The 15,698-nt window shown below is 46.6% G+C and overlaps 1 protein-coding gene across 6 annotated transcripts in view; it reads left to right on the top strand.

Moving 5' to 3' along the window:
* lrba (LPS responsive beige-like anchor protein) overlaps window positions 1-15,698 on the top strand; it is a 343,066-nt gene that overhangs the window by 133,321 nt on the left and 194,047 nt on the right. For all 6 annotated transcript variants that reach the window (XM_031828372.1, XM_031828375.1, XM_031828374.1 and 3 more), the window contains 3 exons: window positions 502-566; window positions 2,618-2,726; window positions 14,016-14,182. In XM_031828372.1, coding sequence (XP_031684232.1) covers window positions 502-566; window positions 2,618-2,726; window positions 14,016-14,182 — 341 coding nt within the window. The remainder of the gene's footprint in view (window positions 1-501; window positions 567-2,617; window positions 2,727-14,015; window positions 14,183-15,698) is intronic.

Genomic DNA, 15,698 nt, shown 5'->3' with positions numbered 1-15,698 from the left:
AGGAAGGATATAACCCCACCCACTTTGCCAAAGCACAGCCCCCACACCACTAATGTCCTCAGTATGTGGTTTCTGTGTTGTTGCTAATGTCCCCAGTATGTGGTTTCTGTGTTGTTGCTAATGTCCCAGTATGTGGTTTATGTGTTGTTGCTATTGTCCCCAGTATGTGGTTTCTGTGTTGTTGCTAATGTCCCCAGTATGTGGTTTATGTGTTGTTGCTATTGTCCCCAGTATGTGGTTTATGTGTTGTTGCTAATGTCCCAGTATGTGGTTTATGTGTTGTTGCTAATGTCCCTGTATGTGGTTTATGTGTTGTTGCTAATGTCCCCAGTATGTGGTTTATGTGTTGTTGCTATTGTCCCCAGTATGTTGTTGCTAATGTCCCCAGTATGTGGTTTATGTGTTGTTGCTAATGTCCCAGTATGTGGTTTATGTGTTGTTGCTAATGTCCCAGTATGTGGTTTATGTGTTGTTGCTAATGTCCCAGTGTTTGTGTTTCAGGAGTGGCAGAACTCTATCCAGAAGAACGCAGGCTTGGCCTTCATCGAGCTGGTCAACGAGGGCAGGTACGTTTTCTGACACTCACGCGGACACACACCGTCCGACCCACTCCGACCATCACCACTTCATTATGTCCCACTCTGACCGATCCATAGCGCGGCCCCTGGCCCTCGAGGCTCCAGGCCCTCACGGTCACCATTAGGGCCTCTATTGAAGAGAGAAATCCATACTGGAGTAAAGAGGATCTGTGGCACTGAGGGGAGCCGTATAGAGTTCAAGGCTCTGTCAATACCTGCCTGTCCCGGAGGGAGGGACTGACGGAGGACGGGTGACAGGGGTGACTGCAATCCCTGACTCCTCATGACGCTTGGGAAATCTCCCATCTTCCTTGTCCCTCTCCATGTCCCTTCTGCTGTCCGTACTATCCAGGATCAGCATTCCCATATCACTCCTGGGACCAAACAACTCCCATCAATTTGGAGTTAGAGGTCCTGGATTTACATTAACGATCCCTGGGCTGGAGAATTACCGAACGCTAATCTAGGATAATGTTAATGCATCCACTGATGGACTTCCTCAAACACACACACACACACACACACACACAAGCTCACACACACAAGTAGTAAGAGGAGGCGGAGGCAAAGGAGGAGGAGAATCGAAGAGAGAGAAGGAGAGGAAGAAGAGGTGGAAGAGAAGCAGAAGGAGGGAAGGAGTAGGATAGAGGAGGAAGAAAAGTGGAAGGATTAGAGGATGAGGAGGTTGTAATCCACTCCAGAGGGGCTGCTTTGTAATCTAGAACTGGGTCTCAGTGAAAGCCTGTTGATTTGCAATGGGGGGCTGTAACACTATACCCCATCAACTCCCTGTTTAGAGGTGTGTGTGTATGTGTGAGAGGTGTGTGTGTGTGAGCGGTTTGGGTGAAGTATGTGTGACTGTCCAAGTGTGCGCACGTACTATATTCGTGGGTGTGTGTGTATGTATGCTCGTGTGTGTCTGTACATGGTTTTATGTGTGTGTGACTGCCTATGTGTGAAAGAGTGTAGAGTAAGGCGTCATAAAGAGAGTGTTGAGGTTATTGATGGCTGGGCCAGGGGCCGGGGGTTGGAGAGGCTACCGAGACCCAGGCACCTCCGCTCCCCTGCTGCCCTGCTCTGAAACAGCAGGCTTGGGTTACAGGCCCCAGGCCCGGCCCCTAGCCTGTTATTGTTCCACTTTGCACAGGCCTGACCTCTGGGGCCAGTGAGTGGCCTCTCTGGCCCCTATACACGCACACACAGACGCACACACACACATTAATGTTTTATTAGCTTAGATAAGAGGAAGGGCTACATATGTAGTAACAGGAGCAAAGGTTCCCCCTGTGTCAGATGCATATCATTATCAAATCAATTAGCGCATGTAAGGTCCCTGTTAAAAGGATTTTGTGTGTGTGTCTTGTCCTAATCACATTTCCTGCTCATTTTGCATGCTTAATTTTCCTCTTTTTATGTATGTTAAAGGGGAGGTCTTCAATTTGATGTATGTTATAGGGTTATTAAAGGGGAGGTCATCAATTTTATGGATGTTATACGGTAAATGGGGAGGTCTTCCATTTTATGGATGTTATACGGTAAAGGGGAGGTCTTCCATTTTATGGATGTTATACGGTAAAGGGGAGGTCTTCCATTTTATGGATGTTATACGGTAAAGGGGAGGTCTTCCATTTTATGGATGTTATACGGTAAAGGGGAGGTCTTCCATTTTATGGATGTTATACAGTTATTAAAGGGGAGGTCTTCCATTTAATGGATGTTATACAGTTATGAAAGGGGAGGTCTTCCATTTTATGGATGTTGTATGGTTATTAAAGGGGAGGTCTTCCATTTTATGGATGTTGTAGTTTTATTAAAGTGGAGGTCTTCCATGTTCAGGGACTGCAGCACTCATATTGTAGCACATTGTGAGAGCTTGTTTGTGCAGTTTTTATGATGTATGAAAGGTTGAAACCTGTTCAATCAGGTTATCACCTATTAGTCAATGAATTAACTTTGTTTGACCACTTACTAAATAATAATATTTTTTGTATGTCTTCCACCAGTTTTATTGTCCTTCCTCTGTCTTTCCTCTCTCTCAGGCTACTGAGCCACACCATGAAGGACCACCTGGTGCGGGTGGCCAATGAGGCTGAGTTCATCCTGAGCCGACAGCGAGCCGAGGACATCCACAAACACGCTGAGTTTGAGGTAAAATACAGTCTGGGCCAGGAAACTGGCTAACATGAAACTAGCACATTAAATCCAAAATGGAGTCTAGATTTAAGCTCGGGTGAATGATTGAGGAGAATAGACCAGGCAGCTGGTAAACAAGAGAACATACTTGATCCAAAATGGCTCCTGACATAATATAGAAATTTGAAATTATCCAGGCTGGTGCAGGTAGCCAGCAAACTGGAAAATCCATTCAATCCAAAATGGAGTCCTGATTTTAGCTTGAGGGAGAATGACTTGAAGAGAAAAACTTAACAATGAACCGATAACTTCCAACCCCTTTCATGACCCTCGTATCTTGGAACAGAAACATAGTCCTCATTTATTTATCCTTTCCATGTCTTTTTGTGAGAGCAGCAGGAGTTATTTTAGTATATTCATAGCTTTAAGCGATCCCATTAAGCTGAGGTTGATAGGATAGGTTGATAGTTAAATATTTTCATGTTCTGTCTGGCCATATTGAACAAAAACAACTCAGAATGTAACACCCAGTGAGGGGGTATAAAGTCCTCTATATACACACACACACACACACACACACACACACACACACACACACACACACACACACACGACGGTCTGTCAAGTCATTACAGACCTGTCATAGCAACTTAGAGAACATATGTTGTCTTTTCAAAGACAAGCCCAACACGTATAATAACATCTTACACTGGAGTGGCCGGCTGTAGTTTAAGTTTGGCACGGCATCCTAGCCAAACAGCCTCCATGTTAATTTATCCCTGTACCTCCCGGCCTAGCGCCAACCTCCCGGCCTAGCGCCAACCTCCCAGCCTAGTGCCAACCTCCCGGCCTAGCGCCAACCTCCCAGCCTAGCGCCAACCTCCCGGCCTAGCGCCAACACGTATAATAACATCTTACACTGGAGTGGCCGGCTGTAGTTTACGTTTGGCACGGCATCCTAGCCAAACAGCCTCCATGTTAATTTATCCCTGTACCTCCCGGCCTAGCGCCAACCTCCCAGCCTAGCGCCAACCTCCCAGCCTAGCGCCAACCTCCCAGCCTAGCGCCAACACGTATAATAACATCTTACACTGGAGTGGCCGGCTGTAGTTTACGTTTGGCACGGCATCCTAGCCAAACAGCCTCCATGTTAATTTATCCCTGTACCTCCCGGCCTAGCGCCAACCTCCCAGCCTAGCGCCAACCTCCCAGCCTAGCGCCAACCTCCCAGCCTAGCGCCAACACGTATAATAGCATCTTACACTGGAGTGGCCGGCTGTAGTTTACGTTTGGCACGGCATCCTAGCCAAACAGCCTCCATGTTAATTTATCCCCATACCTCCCGGCCTAGCGCCAACCTCCCAGCCTAGCACCAACCTCCACCCTCCTCCTTCATCCCTCTCTCCTCTGTCTCCGTCCTGATCTCTCTGAATCATTTCCTGCCCTGCTGAGAGCCTGTCTGTTATAGTCCCGCTGGGGGAGTATTTCCACAGTGACAGGAATACAGCATCCTCCCCTCCCTCTCCATCACTCCCTTCATTCCCCCCTCCTTTCTCAAGACCCTGGCAGTACTTAAACCTGCAGACAGCCCACAGAACTGCTGGTCTGAAGGGCCGACTGTCTCAACCCCCGTCCCTCCACCCTCACTCGACCCCTTACCGTAGTTGTAAAATGTTATGCTTTCTTTAAGGTTCAAGGCAGGGTCTCTCCTACAGAATGAAAAAAAGCCCTCATGACTGTTTAAAGCAAATTGTTGAGGGGGTGGAAAGGAAAGCATGTCGATGGTTTGCCTCAGATTGGTTGGTTGCCTCGGTTCGTTTGAATGTTTGCTCCCATGTTCTTCTAGCTTGTGTCCCAAATAGCACCCTATTCCCTATTTAGTGCATTACTTTTAACCAGGGCCCATAGAGGGAATATGGTGTGATTTGGGATGCATACCCTAGTAGAGTCGGCATATCTATCTGACTGGCAACAGCAGTACACACTGTCCACCTCCTTTCCACCCACCGGCCTCACCCTGTCAATCATTTCCTCGGGAGGTGTGTTCTGACTCGACCAGTCGTCCAATCATCGTTATTGCGGGGCAGGCAGACCCGGGTGTTTATGTAGATTTCTGACGCTTGACACACACAGCCTATTTGGCGAGGCTAACACTCCACACACAGGGCGAGTGTGTGTGTGTGTGTGTGTGTGTGTGTGTGTGTGTGTGTGTGTGTGTGTGTGTGTGTGTGTGTGTGTGTGTGTGTGTGTGTGTGTGTGTGTGTCAGACAGCTGTGTGAACAACAGCAAGATAGAGGTGTGGAGAGGAGGAGGGGCCTGAGGCACAGCACAGACAGTTGGCAGTTCCATAAGAACACAGCACAGGGCTCACAAACTAGCCTCTACCTCACTCTGCCCTGAGGTTATGAACAGGAGTGGTGTCTGAGTCCGTGTCCCCATCACTCCCCATTTCCTCCCTCAAACTCACCATGATTAGGCCATGTTATGTTCTCTCAGCCGAGTGAGGGCCAGGATATGTCTGCACCGATGGAAACGCACACACACACACACACACACCATGGGCTGTCCCCAGCTCTCCAATTCTATCTAATTGGCCCACATAGTGGTGGTGATGTTCCTGTCTGCATCACTAGTCCCTCTCATCCTATCATCTGTCTCCCTCTGGCACTGAGGAGTCCTACAGGAGGAAACATCCTTCGACTGGATCCTACTCTGATATACTGTAAGGAAAGCAAAAGGAACACATTGTGTCGTTACATTGGACCTATTTTTCCCACATCGTCCTACAAGAGGGCCTAGTTAGTGTCTCCGTTTTCTCTCCATCGTCTTCCAAGCAGGCCCAGTATAGTTGTTTTGTGTGTGTGTGTGTGTGTGTGTGGTAGTCTTTGACAGTACCGTTGAGTTACAGAATGAGGATGTGTCTGACGAGCCTCAAAGACAGCCAAGGACATCATTGTTTCCTGTTCCTGTATTATTTAGTAGCTACAGTCCCCGGTTGTCTCCAGTAAAACCACAGCGGTGGAGAAAGAATACGTTTTAACAGGCTGAAATCTCATTCTATTCTGTTAGGGAGATAGTATTTGTGTTCCACTCATTAACCCCTAATAGATGTAGTATTGGGTACATGTGTACCACAACTGTTTTGTCTTGTTTTGTTTCTTATGTGAAAGCCATTGGATTGGAATTCTCTGTCCCAAGCACTGTGTGCAGGGACCTATTTCACTACGCAACCCACATATCGCACAAAGTGTTAGAACTCTTTGTTGTATTTGTGTCCAACCACACCATCCTTCCTCTCAGCCCAATCAACTGTAATCAGATACCCACGAACCACCGTAGCCAACTGTTAACTCTCTTTGTTAAAGACTGTTGTTTAGTATTCTCTCTCTGTTCTCTCCCCTCACCCCCTACAGTATAGCCAATCAACTTTAATCAGATACCCACCATAGCTAGGGCCAAATCTATGTTTCACAATTGAATTCCCCACTTAAATGTAGCCGCTCCTCTGTGACCTCTGGAAGAAGTGAGGCCCTGATAAGTGCAACCAGTGATATTGCCGTATTGATTTTCCTCCATTCCGGCTCTGGCTTGAGCCCTCCTCGAGCCATCGGTTTCATGGTTTCATTTTGCACCGCCACCATAAAAATAACAGCCTCAATGAAACATGCCCCAGGGGAAAACAGTTTTCCTCTCGGTCTTCAATTTTATTTTTTATTTTAAATCAGTGTTTGTTCACCTGCTTCTCAGGTTTACTGTTGGAGGACAGAAATAGAAACATGTTGGGGTGGCCGAGCGCATAAAGTCGGCGATTTGGTTGTGCCCTGACACCCTTCACTGTTTTAAAGAATCTTCCAGCTGAAATGAATTGCATTTTTGGTGTTGTTTCCTGTTGACTATCACTTGGGGAACAGAGTAGTCCTTCTCCACCCTGGCAGGGGTCTGGGACGAGGTCCTTTGGCTCTCTACCACTACAGACACGGACCGTGAAGGAAACGGCAGCCACCACGAAAGTGAATTATTCAATAGATAAAAACAAATTTATGTTTGCTCCCTGTCAGAGTTCATATCCACGGGAAGGGTGTGATAGAGGAGCCGCGTGATTTAGACACCCTTTGCTTTGGAGACTCGTAACATATGCTCTCTCTCTCTCCCCCCCCCCCCCATCCCTCTCTTTCTTTCTCTCTGTCTCTCTCTCCCCCTCATCCCTCTTTTTCTCTCTCTTTCTCTCTCTCTCTTTCTCTCTCTCTCTTTTTCTCTCTCTCTCTCTCTCTCTCTGAATTGAGTTATCTTTGGCCTGGAGTGTAAGTTATTATTGCGGGTTGAGGGTGACAGAGATGAAGATAACTGGAGAGGGAAATCCAATTACCTTTTAGTGTTCTCTATCTAATGGGATCCTTAACGTGGAAGAGATCTGCAGATCGCATGGCTACGGCCCTCCTACTACGATGAGAGAGAGTTTTTTTTTTTACAGCATCCTTTCATTAAGGATGAAATGTGGTGGGTTGCGGGGCCACGAGAGCAGAGGAGGTCAGAGATACGGAAGACCCAGATCATTTATTTTATCTCACTCTTTCTTTTTTTTATACCCCACGGTTGGATCTTTAAGAGTGAGGAAGACCCAGGTCTTTTCTTTTATCCGACTCTCCTTCTTTCTCTCTCTGACTTTCTCCCCCCCCCCCACCAATACCCAGTCGTTGATTCTTCCCCCAGCCGCTGTAATATACGACTAATTGAATTGACTCTCTCTCTAGATGCTATAAAAGCCGGGAGATCCAGCTAGCGATATCGCCGTAATTAGCGACTTAGCGTCATTGTCCCCCTCTGTCTGGCTTGTAAGGCGATCCCTCTCTTCTCCTCTCGCCTCAGAGTTAATGACATTAACATTGAGCTGATGCTCATTATATTCCATCACGACAGCGTCGTTAGCACAACGCCTCCACACAGTGCACTGAGCTTACTCTTCCTCACAGATCACAGCCATGGACAGGACACACACACAGAATTGACTGCCCTCTTAACGTTTGAAACGCCATGGAACGGAGGGCGACACAATTTACATTTTGAAGTGAAACAAAATTAACCTGACGGTTAAACATTTTCACTATATATAACACAAAAAACAAAGCCAACAGCCTATGTTTCAGTACTATAATGTAACCTGCTGTAAAGGAAAAAATCTCCGTTCTGGTCAAGAACAAACACTGCCCTTTATAGGGTGCTTGGACCAAATGTGGTTATCTTCATAGGTCTATATACCATCTGCTTCAGTGTGAGAGAATTCCACAACAAACTGTTTCAATGTCAGAGGATAGGTCGTGACCCCAATCTCCCATACCTTCTAGAAGAGCCCCCTGCAGGTCACCACTCTGGCTGTAGCCCGACAGGCGTCAGGTGCCACCATCTGACACATTGTTTACAACGTATCAACACACAACACTCACCGCTCTGACCGACAGTCGTCACCTGTCATAAGGTAGTCACAGCGGTGATTTACAGATGACAGCTATAGAGCTGGGAGAACAGCCATCTTACTATGGCGCTGGAGAGACCCTCTGGGTAATGCCGGGGAGGCTTGTTAGCTGTTATTAGTGGGATTCGTTTGGGATTCAGTAGTTTGATTCGTATATTATGACAGGATAAAGCAAGTAGATTCAACTTACCCAGCAGTATTCTAAATCTCTGCCTACCTGTATTGATTTTAAGGAAGGCATTGATATCTATGGTTAAGTACACATTGGTGCAGCGACAGTGCTTAAATCACCCGTTTGGCGAAGTAGGCTGTGATTCAATGACAAATTAACAGGCACCGCATCGATTATATGCAACGCAGGACACGCTAGATAAACTAGTAATATCATCAACCATGTGTAGTTAACTTGTGATTATGTTAAGATTGATTGTTTGTTATAAGATGAGTTTAATGCTAGCTAGCACCTTACCTTGGCTTACTGCATTTGCGTAACAGGTAGTCAGCCTGCCACACAGTCTCCTCGTGGAGTGCAATGTAATCGGCCATAATCGGTGTCCAAAAAGGCCGATTACAATTAATCGGTCGACCTCTAATACTTACCCAGCAGTATTCTATATATCTTGTCTACCTCTACCCTCAGAGAGAGAGAGAGAGAGAGTACTTACCCAGCAGTATTCTGTATCTGTCTACCTCTACCCTCAGAGAGTACTTACCCTGCAGTATTCTATATCTCTGTCTACCTCTACCCTCAGAGAGAGAGAGTACTTACCAAGCAGTATTCTATATCTCTTGTCTACCTCTACCCTCAGAGAGAGAGAACTTACCCGGGAGAGAGAGAGTACTTACTCGGGAGAGGGGGAGAGAGACTAGTATCCCAGTGTCTGGCTCTTCTCTGTGTGTAATTAAGTCCCTAGGTGATGCCTCTTGCACCGCTCCTCACATCATTATCTTTGCCCAGCTGACCCAGAGCTGTGAATAGCACATATGCGAGCACCTCCTCCCGACTCCCTAGTCCCCTTTACTACATGCAAACTGACACTTTAGTCTCTGGAGTAGGGCTCTTGCCTTGCCTACCATCTTTGTTTTCCATAGAGGGACATCATTTTATTGATTTCATTTTACTGAGGAGTTGGAGAGGAATTCTTGGAAAGGATAATTATGTTGTATAGTATTGAATAAGGCTGTGTATTCTTCAAATTAAATATGTGGAATAAGCAGATTCTCAAGTGCAATTGAATGCATTTTTAAGGCAGACACAATCCTGATGTGGAGTTAAATGTGTTTAATGTACATCACTAAAAGAAGAAAGGGTATGTCCTTGGTGTGTTCCTATTGTTATCTCTTCTGTTTGGAATCATTACTCTGCATCCAGACAACTAGCCGAGCGCTAGCCAGCGTTCCAGAAGAAGTGGATTATTTTTCATCTGCAGCGCCTCTGCCTTCATTTGACTATTTTTCACCCCGGAGAGGACAGTTAACAGGTGTGATTCGTCACGTGCTGGCGCGACCTTGGAGTGCTTCTGGAGTCAGAGTGGATGGAACCTTCAGCCCAGCTTAGACTAATGGTAGCTACTGATTGGAGCGGGGCTTGACACAGCTGCTGGTTTGAGCAGGGAGGGAAGGGGGGGGGGAGAATGGGAGAGGGAACAAGGAAAGCGAGAGAGTGAAAGAGAGGAGAGGATGCCGCTGGGAGGAGAGATGAAGAGTCCTGCCAACTAGGCATTGTGACCAGTCCATTAAAAACCCACAGCAGCCACAGGCGAGGGACAGGAGAGAGGGATGAGAGAGATACTTTGATAAGTGTTGCGCCTGCGTTAACCTTGATGGCCACTATCGGGACGATGCATGCCTCTGGGATCTGTTTGGCTGGATGAGATTATTTTTTCCTCAGCAGGAAAAATCAATACTCTGCGAGTGCGGCGTTGACAGGGCATCATTTCAGAATTGAAGCGGCTGTCAGACGTCGACATTCGATGACTTTTGTTCGCCGTTGTACTTTTAAGCCTTCATTTTTCTCCTTGTTCTTTCTACGCCCCCCCCCCCCCAACTCTTTGTCTGAGTTAACCTGATGGTGTTTTATGTGGCCGTTTTAAACTTGAGGGCAAGAGATCAAGTGCGAGGGGGAATCTTCTTCAGAAACCAATTGTTTCAGCATCTCTCTTTTGTCTAGTAACCCCTCCTCCCATCATTCTGTAAGGAATTCCTTATTCCTAGGAATATTTGCTTTCCCTCTCAGAACACGACAAGGACACGCACCCTGGGCGGACAGTTTCCCCACTTTAAATGAGACCCTCTGGGGGCGGCTTGTCGGCGGACGTGAGAAAATTGGAAGAGGAGAGCGAGACAACGAGGCGATAGCCGACCCCTCTGTGTGTCTCTAGCTGGCTTCTCTACTGCACCACACAATGTCAAGGCAGAGAGTACACATCAAGCATTGCTTTAATAAGATCCCACTGTTGTGTGTGTGTGTCGTCGCCCGTTTCTCCTGCAGAACCTTGAGCGCTTTGTGATGTCATGAAACGAACGCCTTGAAGGCTGAGACAGTGTGGCACAGAAACATTTCAAGGTCCTTGGCTCTGTCACTCACTGTAAGTGATAAACACAGGCTTTATATCTGGTAATGAGGCCTGTATCCCCACTCACACCCTCATTATACTGGTGAACCCCTCAGGCCCTGATGGGAGAGCGTGACAACAACTACAGCATTTAGAGGGGGGTTGACAGCGTATTATTCTACACGCAGAAACCTATGCCATATGTTCTGGCCTTTTGAATTGCACTCATGCAGTTGAGTCAGTGGATTTGTATCTGTGAGATGTGCTGGAATGCCTGACCCTTGTGTGTGTGTGTGATTTTTCATGTTGTCTTCTCATATCATTATCCTAGTGTAATTTAGCCAGTGGTTAGGCCTGTTTCCTTTCTAAATCACACAGACGTTTCTCTGGTTATTGACTTGAGGTTTGCGTGAATTGTCCGAGACACATCTCAATGTAATTTCCTCGATTAATGCCAACCCATTATCAGTCTGTCTTCTCCGGGCACCTTTTTCCACCAGAGTAGACGCCAGCGCCCGTCACCCTCCGACCCTGTCAGCCAGCTCATGTAATGTAAGGTGCTGCCCATGATTACACTGTCTCAAGTCATAAGGTCTCACGTCACGCCGTCCTCACACACACACACACACACAGCTTCCTCACCTGCTCGGTCGCTCTCCAAAAGCCTGTCTTGTGCCTTTTACCTCTGACTTCCTCATCTGACTTCCTCGTTTGAATCTGACCAGGTAGACTAGACATTGATCCTGATGTTTGAATCTGGCTACCAGGTAGACTAGACATTGATCCTGATGTTTGAATCTGGCTACCAGGCAGACTAGACATTGATCCTGATGTTTGAATCTGGCTACCAGGTAGACTAGACATTGATCCTGATGTCTGAATCTGGCTACCAGGTAGACTAGACATTGATCCTGATGTTTGAATCTGGCTACCAGGTAGACTAGACATTGATCCTGATGTTTGAATCTGGCTACCAGGCAGACTAGACATTGATCCTGATGTTTGAATCTGGCTACCAGGTAGACTAGACATTGATCCTGATGTCTGAATCTGGCTACCAGGTAGACTAGACATTGATCCTGATGTTTGAATCTGGCTACCAGGTAGACTAGACATTGATCCTGATGTTTGAATCTGGCTACCAGGCAGACTAGACATTGATCCTGATGTTTGAATCTGACTACCAGGTAGACTAGACATTGATCCTGATGTTTGAATCTGGCTACCAGGTAGACTAGACATTGATCCTGATGTCTGAATCTGGCTACCAGGTAGACTAGACATTGATCCTGATGTCTGAATCTGGCTACCAGGTAGACTAGACATTGATCCTGATGTCTGAATCTGGCTACCAGGTAGACTAGACATTGATCCTGATGATCCGTTTCTCTCAGTCAGTATCAGGATAGACTCTTCATGTGCCCTTTCCACTGAGGTAAAGGGGGCCTCCTCTGGTTTCTAATGGCACTAGGCCGTTCATGCTATTTTACTGAAAAGTGTTCCCTGACTCACTCAGTGCCCTTTGTTCTGTCAGCCGATTGGAAGAGTAGAGGATGGAGGTAGGTTATTATGTAGTCATCTAGAGCTAGCAGGCTGAGTATGTAAGAACCAACAAGACCCTAGTAGTCTAATATCCTCTATGTATGACTATTTCAGAGCAGTGGAACGACCCCCAGACTCTACACTCTGACATGTCTTTTCCACATCGTTTTACCCCGAAATGGAGGCCTAGTATTAATGGGCCTGTTATGTGTTCAGCTGTTTGCTTGTTATTTCAGAGGGGAGTCGCTCTGTGAAACGACTTCCCCTCGCCGCCGGGCCCGTAAGAAAAGCACTCGTCACTATGGGGGACTAGGTGTTTGGGTCTGCGGTGAATGATCAGCGTGTTTACGATGATGTGTTTGAGCTGGAGCACTGCTGATTAGTGACACAGAAGTCACACGTGAAGACAGGCTGGAAAGAACGTTTCTGGTTCTGTCCCGTCGTAAGGTACAGACGCGCGGTCGTCTGTTCCAGGGGGATAACATACGTTTCACACATTCAGCACCGTTCCCTCTCCCTGTCCTCCCTTTACTGCTCTTCTTCCTTTCAACACACACACACACACACGAGCGTGCACATACACACACACACGCTCTCACACACACACACGCACATGTTGGGCCATCATGCTTTAAGGTTAAGGACCACTCTAATGCCCCACAAAGAGACGTAGATTGATAATTAGGGCCCAATAGCCCCTCCAGAATAGCCTTCCGGAATGTGATCCAGACCTATAGATTTCCTGTCAGGTATGAGAAGTCACCGTTCCAATTGGAGAGGAGGACCAATCATTATCAAGCACTTTAGCGTGTTTACTGGTTGCTAAGGTAACTGGTGAGGCAGGTTGTATTTGTAGAGCTGGGGATGTATGTGTGTGTTCTCCACCAATGGGCTGCCTTTTAGGTTCATTTCATTTGAGCATTGGGAATTGGATTAAGAGTTGCTGGTTTTGATGCTGTATGGATGGATGCACTGAAACCGCAGTAATATGGCTGGGACTTTTGCCTGAGGTACTGTACATGATAGTAGCGTGTATTCCTCATTTCTTTGTGGCTTGTATTTCTACACTACGTGGCTAACGGCTGTTAGAAATATGCAGTGTACTCAAAAGTTTCCAGTCAGTTTTATAAGTTACTTTATTTTACAGTTTAACTGTATATTTAACTGTACGTGGCTTTATATTTTGCTCAGTTTATCAAATGGAACATTTCAAGTCTGGCTGTTTTTTCCCCTCGGTATAGGTGGTATTGTAGATACCATCTACTCTGAGTTCAAATTCCATTTCTGATAACCCATTCAGACAGAGAAAAATGAAACTCTGTTTTGTGATTCGGAGCCCTGGAGGCATTAGTAACTATAATGTCCGCTGTTATTAATCAACGTGACATAAGGGCCAGAAAATGACCCCAGATTTTGATTTGGTTTTACTCAAGGTAGCATTTCTACACACACACAGCTGCTAGAGCCTTGTATATTATGTCGTTTTACATGGTCTGTAGTAGCCTATACCATTTTCCCCAGAATACATGCTAGTTCCATACATACAATATGAAGTTGCATACTATGTGTACGCCAGTTTTCTGTTCAGAATACATACCTCCTGGATTTCTCTTTAAGTGTACTATAAAGGAGGTTTTATTGAGCACTGCACATACAATTCATTTGTAATGACGCTTACGTCATTGTGTTTTTGACAGAGAAGTTGACCTGTTGTCACATTTTGTCTTTGACCCCCAGTCCCACTGTGCCCAGTACTCGGCTGAGAAGCGTGATGAGGAGAAGATGTGCGACCACCTGATCCGAGCGGCCAAGTACCGCGACCACGTGACAGCCACCCAGCTCATCCAGAAGATCGTCAACATCCTGACAGACAAACACGGTGCCTGGGGAAGCTCTGCCTTCAGGTAAAGGTCTACGTGGTTCTACATCTACAATCTAGAGCAGGGGTTCTCCAACTCTGGTCCTGGAGCTCTATTGGGGGCGCGGGCTTTCGTTCCCGCCCAACACACCTCATTCAACTAATCACATGATCCGTTTTTGGTCTTCAGTCTAGTTACACCTTCATCAGGTTCCACTCAGCACCATCACATGTTCAGTCTAAAGTACTGCGACTCTGTTCCAATCTCCATACAAACATACCAATTCAGATGAAGCAATGTATTGGGGAAATGGTCTGATTTGGCTGTTTTTTCCCCCAGTGTCCAAACTTCCTGCCCAAAATTCACATAATAAGAACATTGAGCATTGGTATTGGTAATGGTACAAAAATAGGATACACCTGACTTTTAAATGAGCCAGAGCATCCATTAAGACCACTGTAATGACTGTATTCTCATCATCTCCCAGCCTCCCTCCTGGGAGTTAGTGGTTTAGTTAGGTCCACACCGGTGCAAACGCAGAGGTATGGGATGCATGATACACTGACTTTGGACAGAGATGAAAGAGATTTTAAATAAACCCTCCAGCCATTAAAACTATAGAAAAGCTTAGAAAGCTCAATGTTGGTTTCAACAAAACAGGCCAGTTAGAGGTCAATGGGGGTATTCCCTAATGATGGCCTGTGCTGTTTGTGTGCTGGCAGGTTGGGTACAGTATATAATGGTTGGAGAGTCAGCCTGCTGTTGGTCAGTTGGTTCCCTCTTGTTAGTCTGAATTGACTCTCCTGAGACTCGTCTGTGTGTAAGCTCAGTTTGCGGTTTCTCTTACACCAGGGGCTCAGGGGGTCTCTCTCTCTCTCTCTCCTTTCCCCACATTTTTTTTGATTTTATTCTCTGGTCTCTTAGATTTTTGCATCTTTTGCATTGTATCTTTCTTTCTCTCCCTATCTTTCTCTCTCCTTCTCTTCTTTCTCTCCTTCTCTATCCCCTCCTTCTCTATGCTTTGATCTTAGCAAGCCCAGTGATGTTATGGAGAGGCAATATTAAATATACACACTCTTCTCTCTCGCTCTCTCTCTCTCTCTCCTCTCTCTCTCTCCTCTCTCTCTTTCGCTCTCTCGCTCTCTCGCTCTCTCGCTCTCTGTCTTTCCCTCTCTGTCTTTCTCTCTCCGTCTCTCTGTCTCTCTCTCTGTCTCTCTCTCTCTCTGTGTGTGTGTGTACTCACACAACAAGGCCAAGCTATTTGCTATGCACCTCCGCAGCCCAGAGAGACTCTCCCTTCCCCATTACTGTGCCTTTCATTGTGTTATTGTGGTGCTACAGTATTGATGGTTTTCCTAATGGCTGCCGATGGGCCAGGCTGGGAGCAGGGAGCCGCTGGCACCGGGCCTGGGAGCCGGGCCCAAGCTTTTAATAAATCACAATCAGACTTGTGCCATTGCATCAATATTTTGGGTCAATTACCGAGAAGGTCAGGTGGTGCAGCTCTGGGACGGGGACCCCATGCAGGCAGCAGTATGTGGGGGGAGGTGTAAGGGGGGGG

Source organism: Oncorhynchus kisutch, linkage group LG7, assembly GCF_002021735.2.
Source record: "Oncorhynchus kisutch isolate 150728-3 linkage group LG7, Okis_V2, whole genome shotgun sequence".
Classification (NCBI taxonomy): Eukaryota; Metazoa; Chordata; class Actinopteri; order Salmoniformes; family Salmonidae; genus Oncorhynchus; species Oncorhynchus kisutch.
The sequence above is the reverse complement of the archived record's forward strand: the minus strand, read 5'-3'. Positions and strand labels throughout refer to the sequence as shown.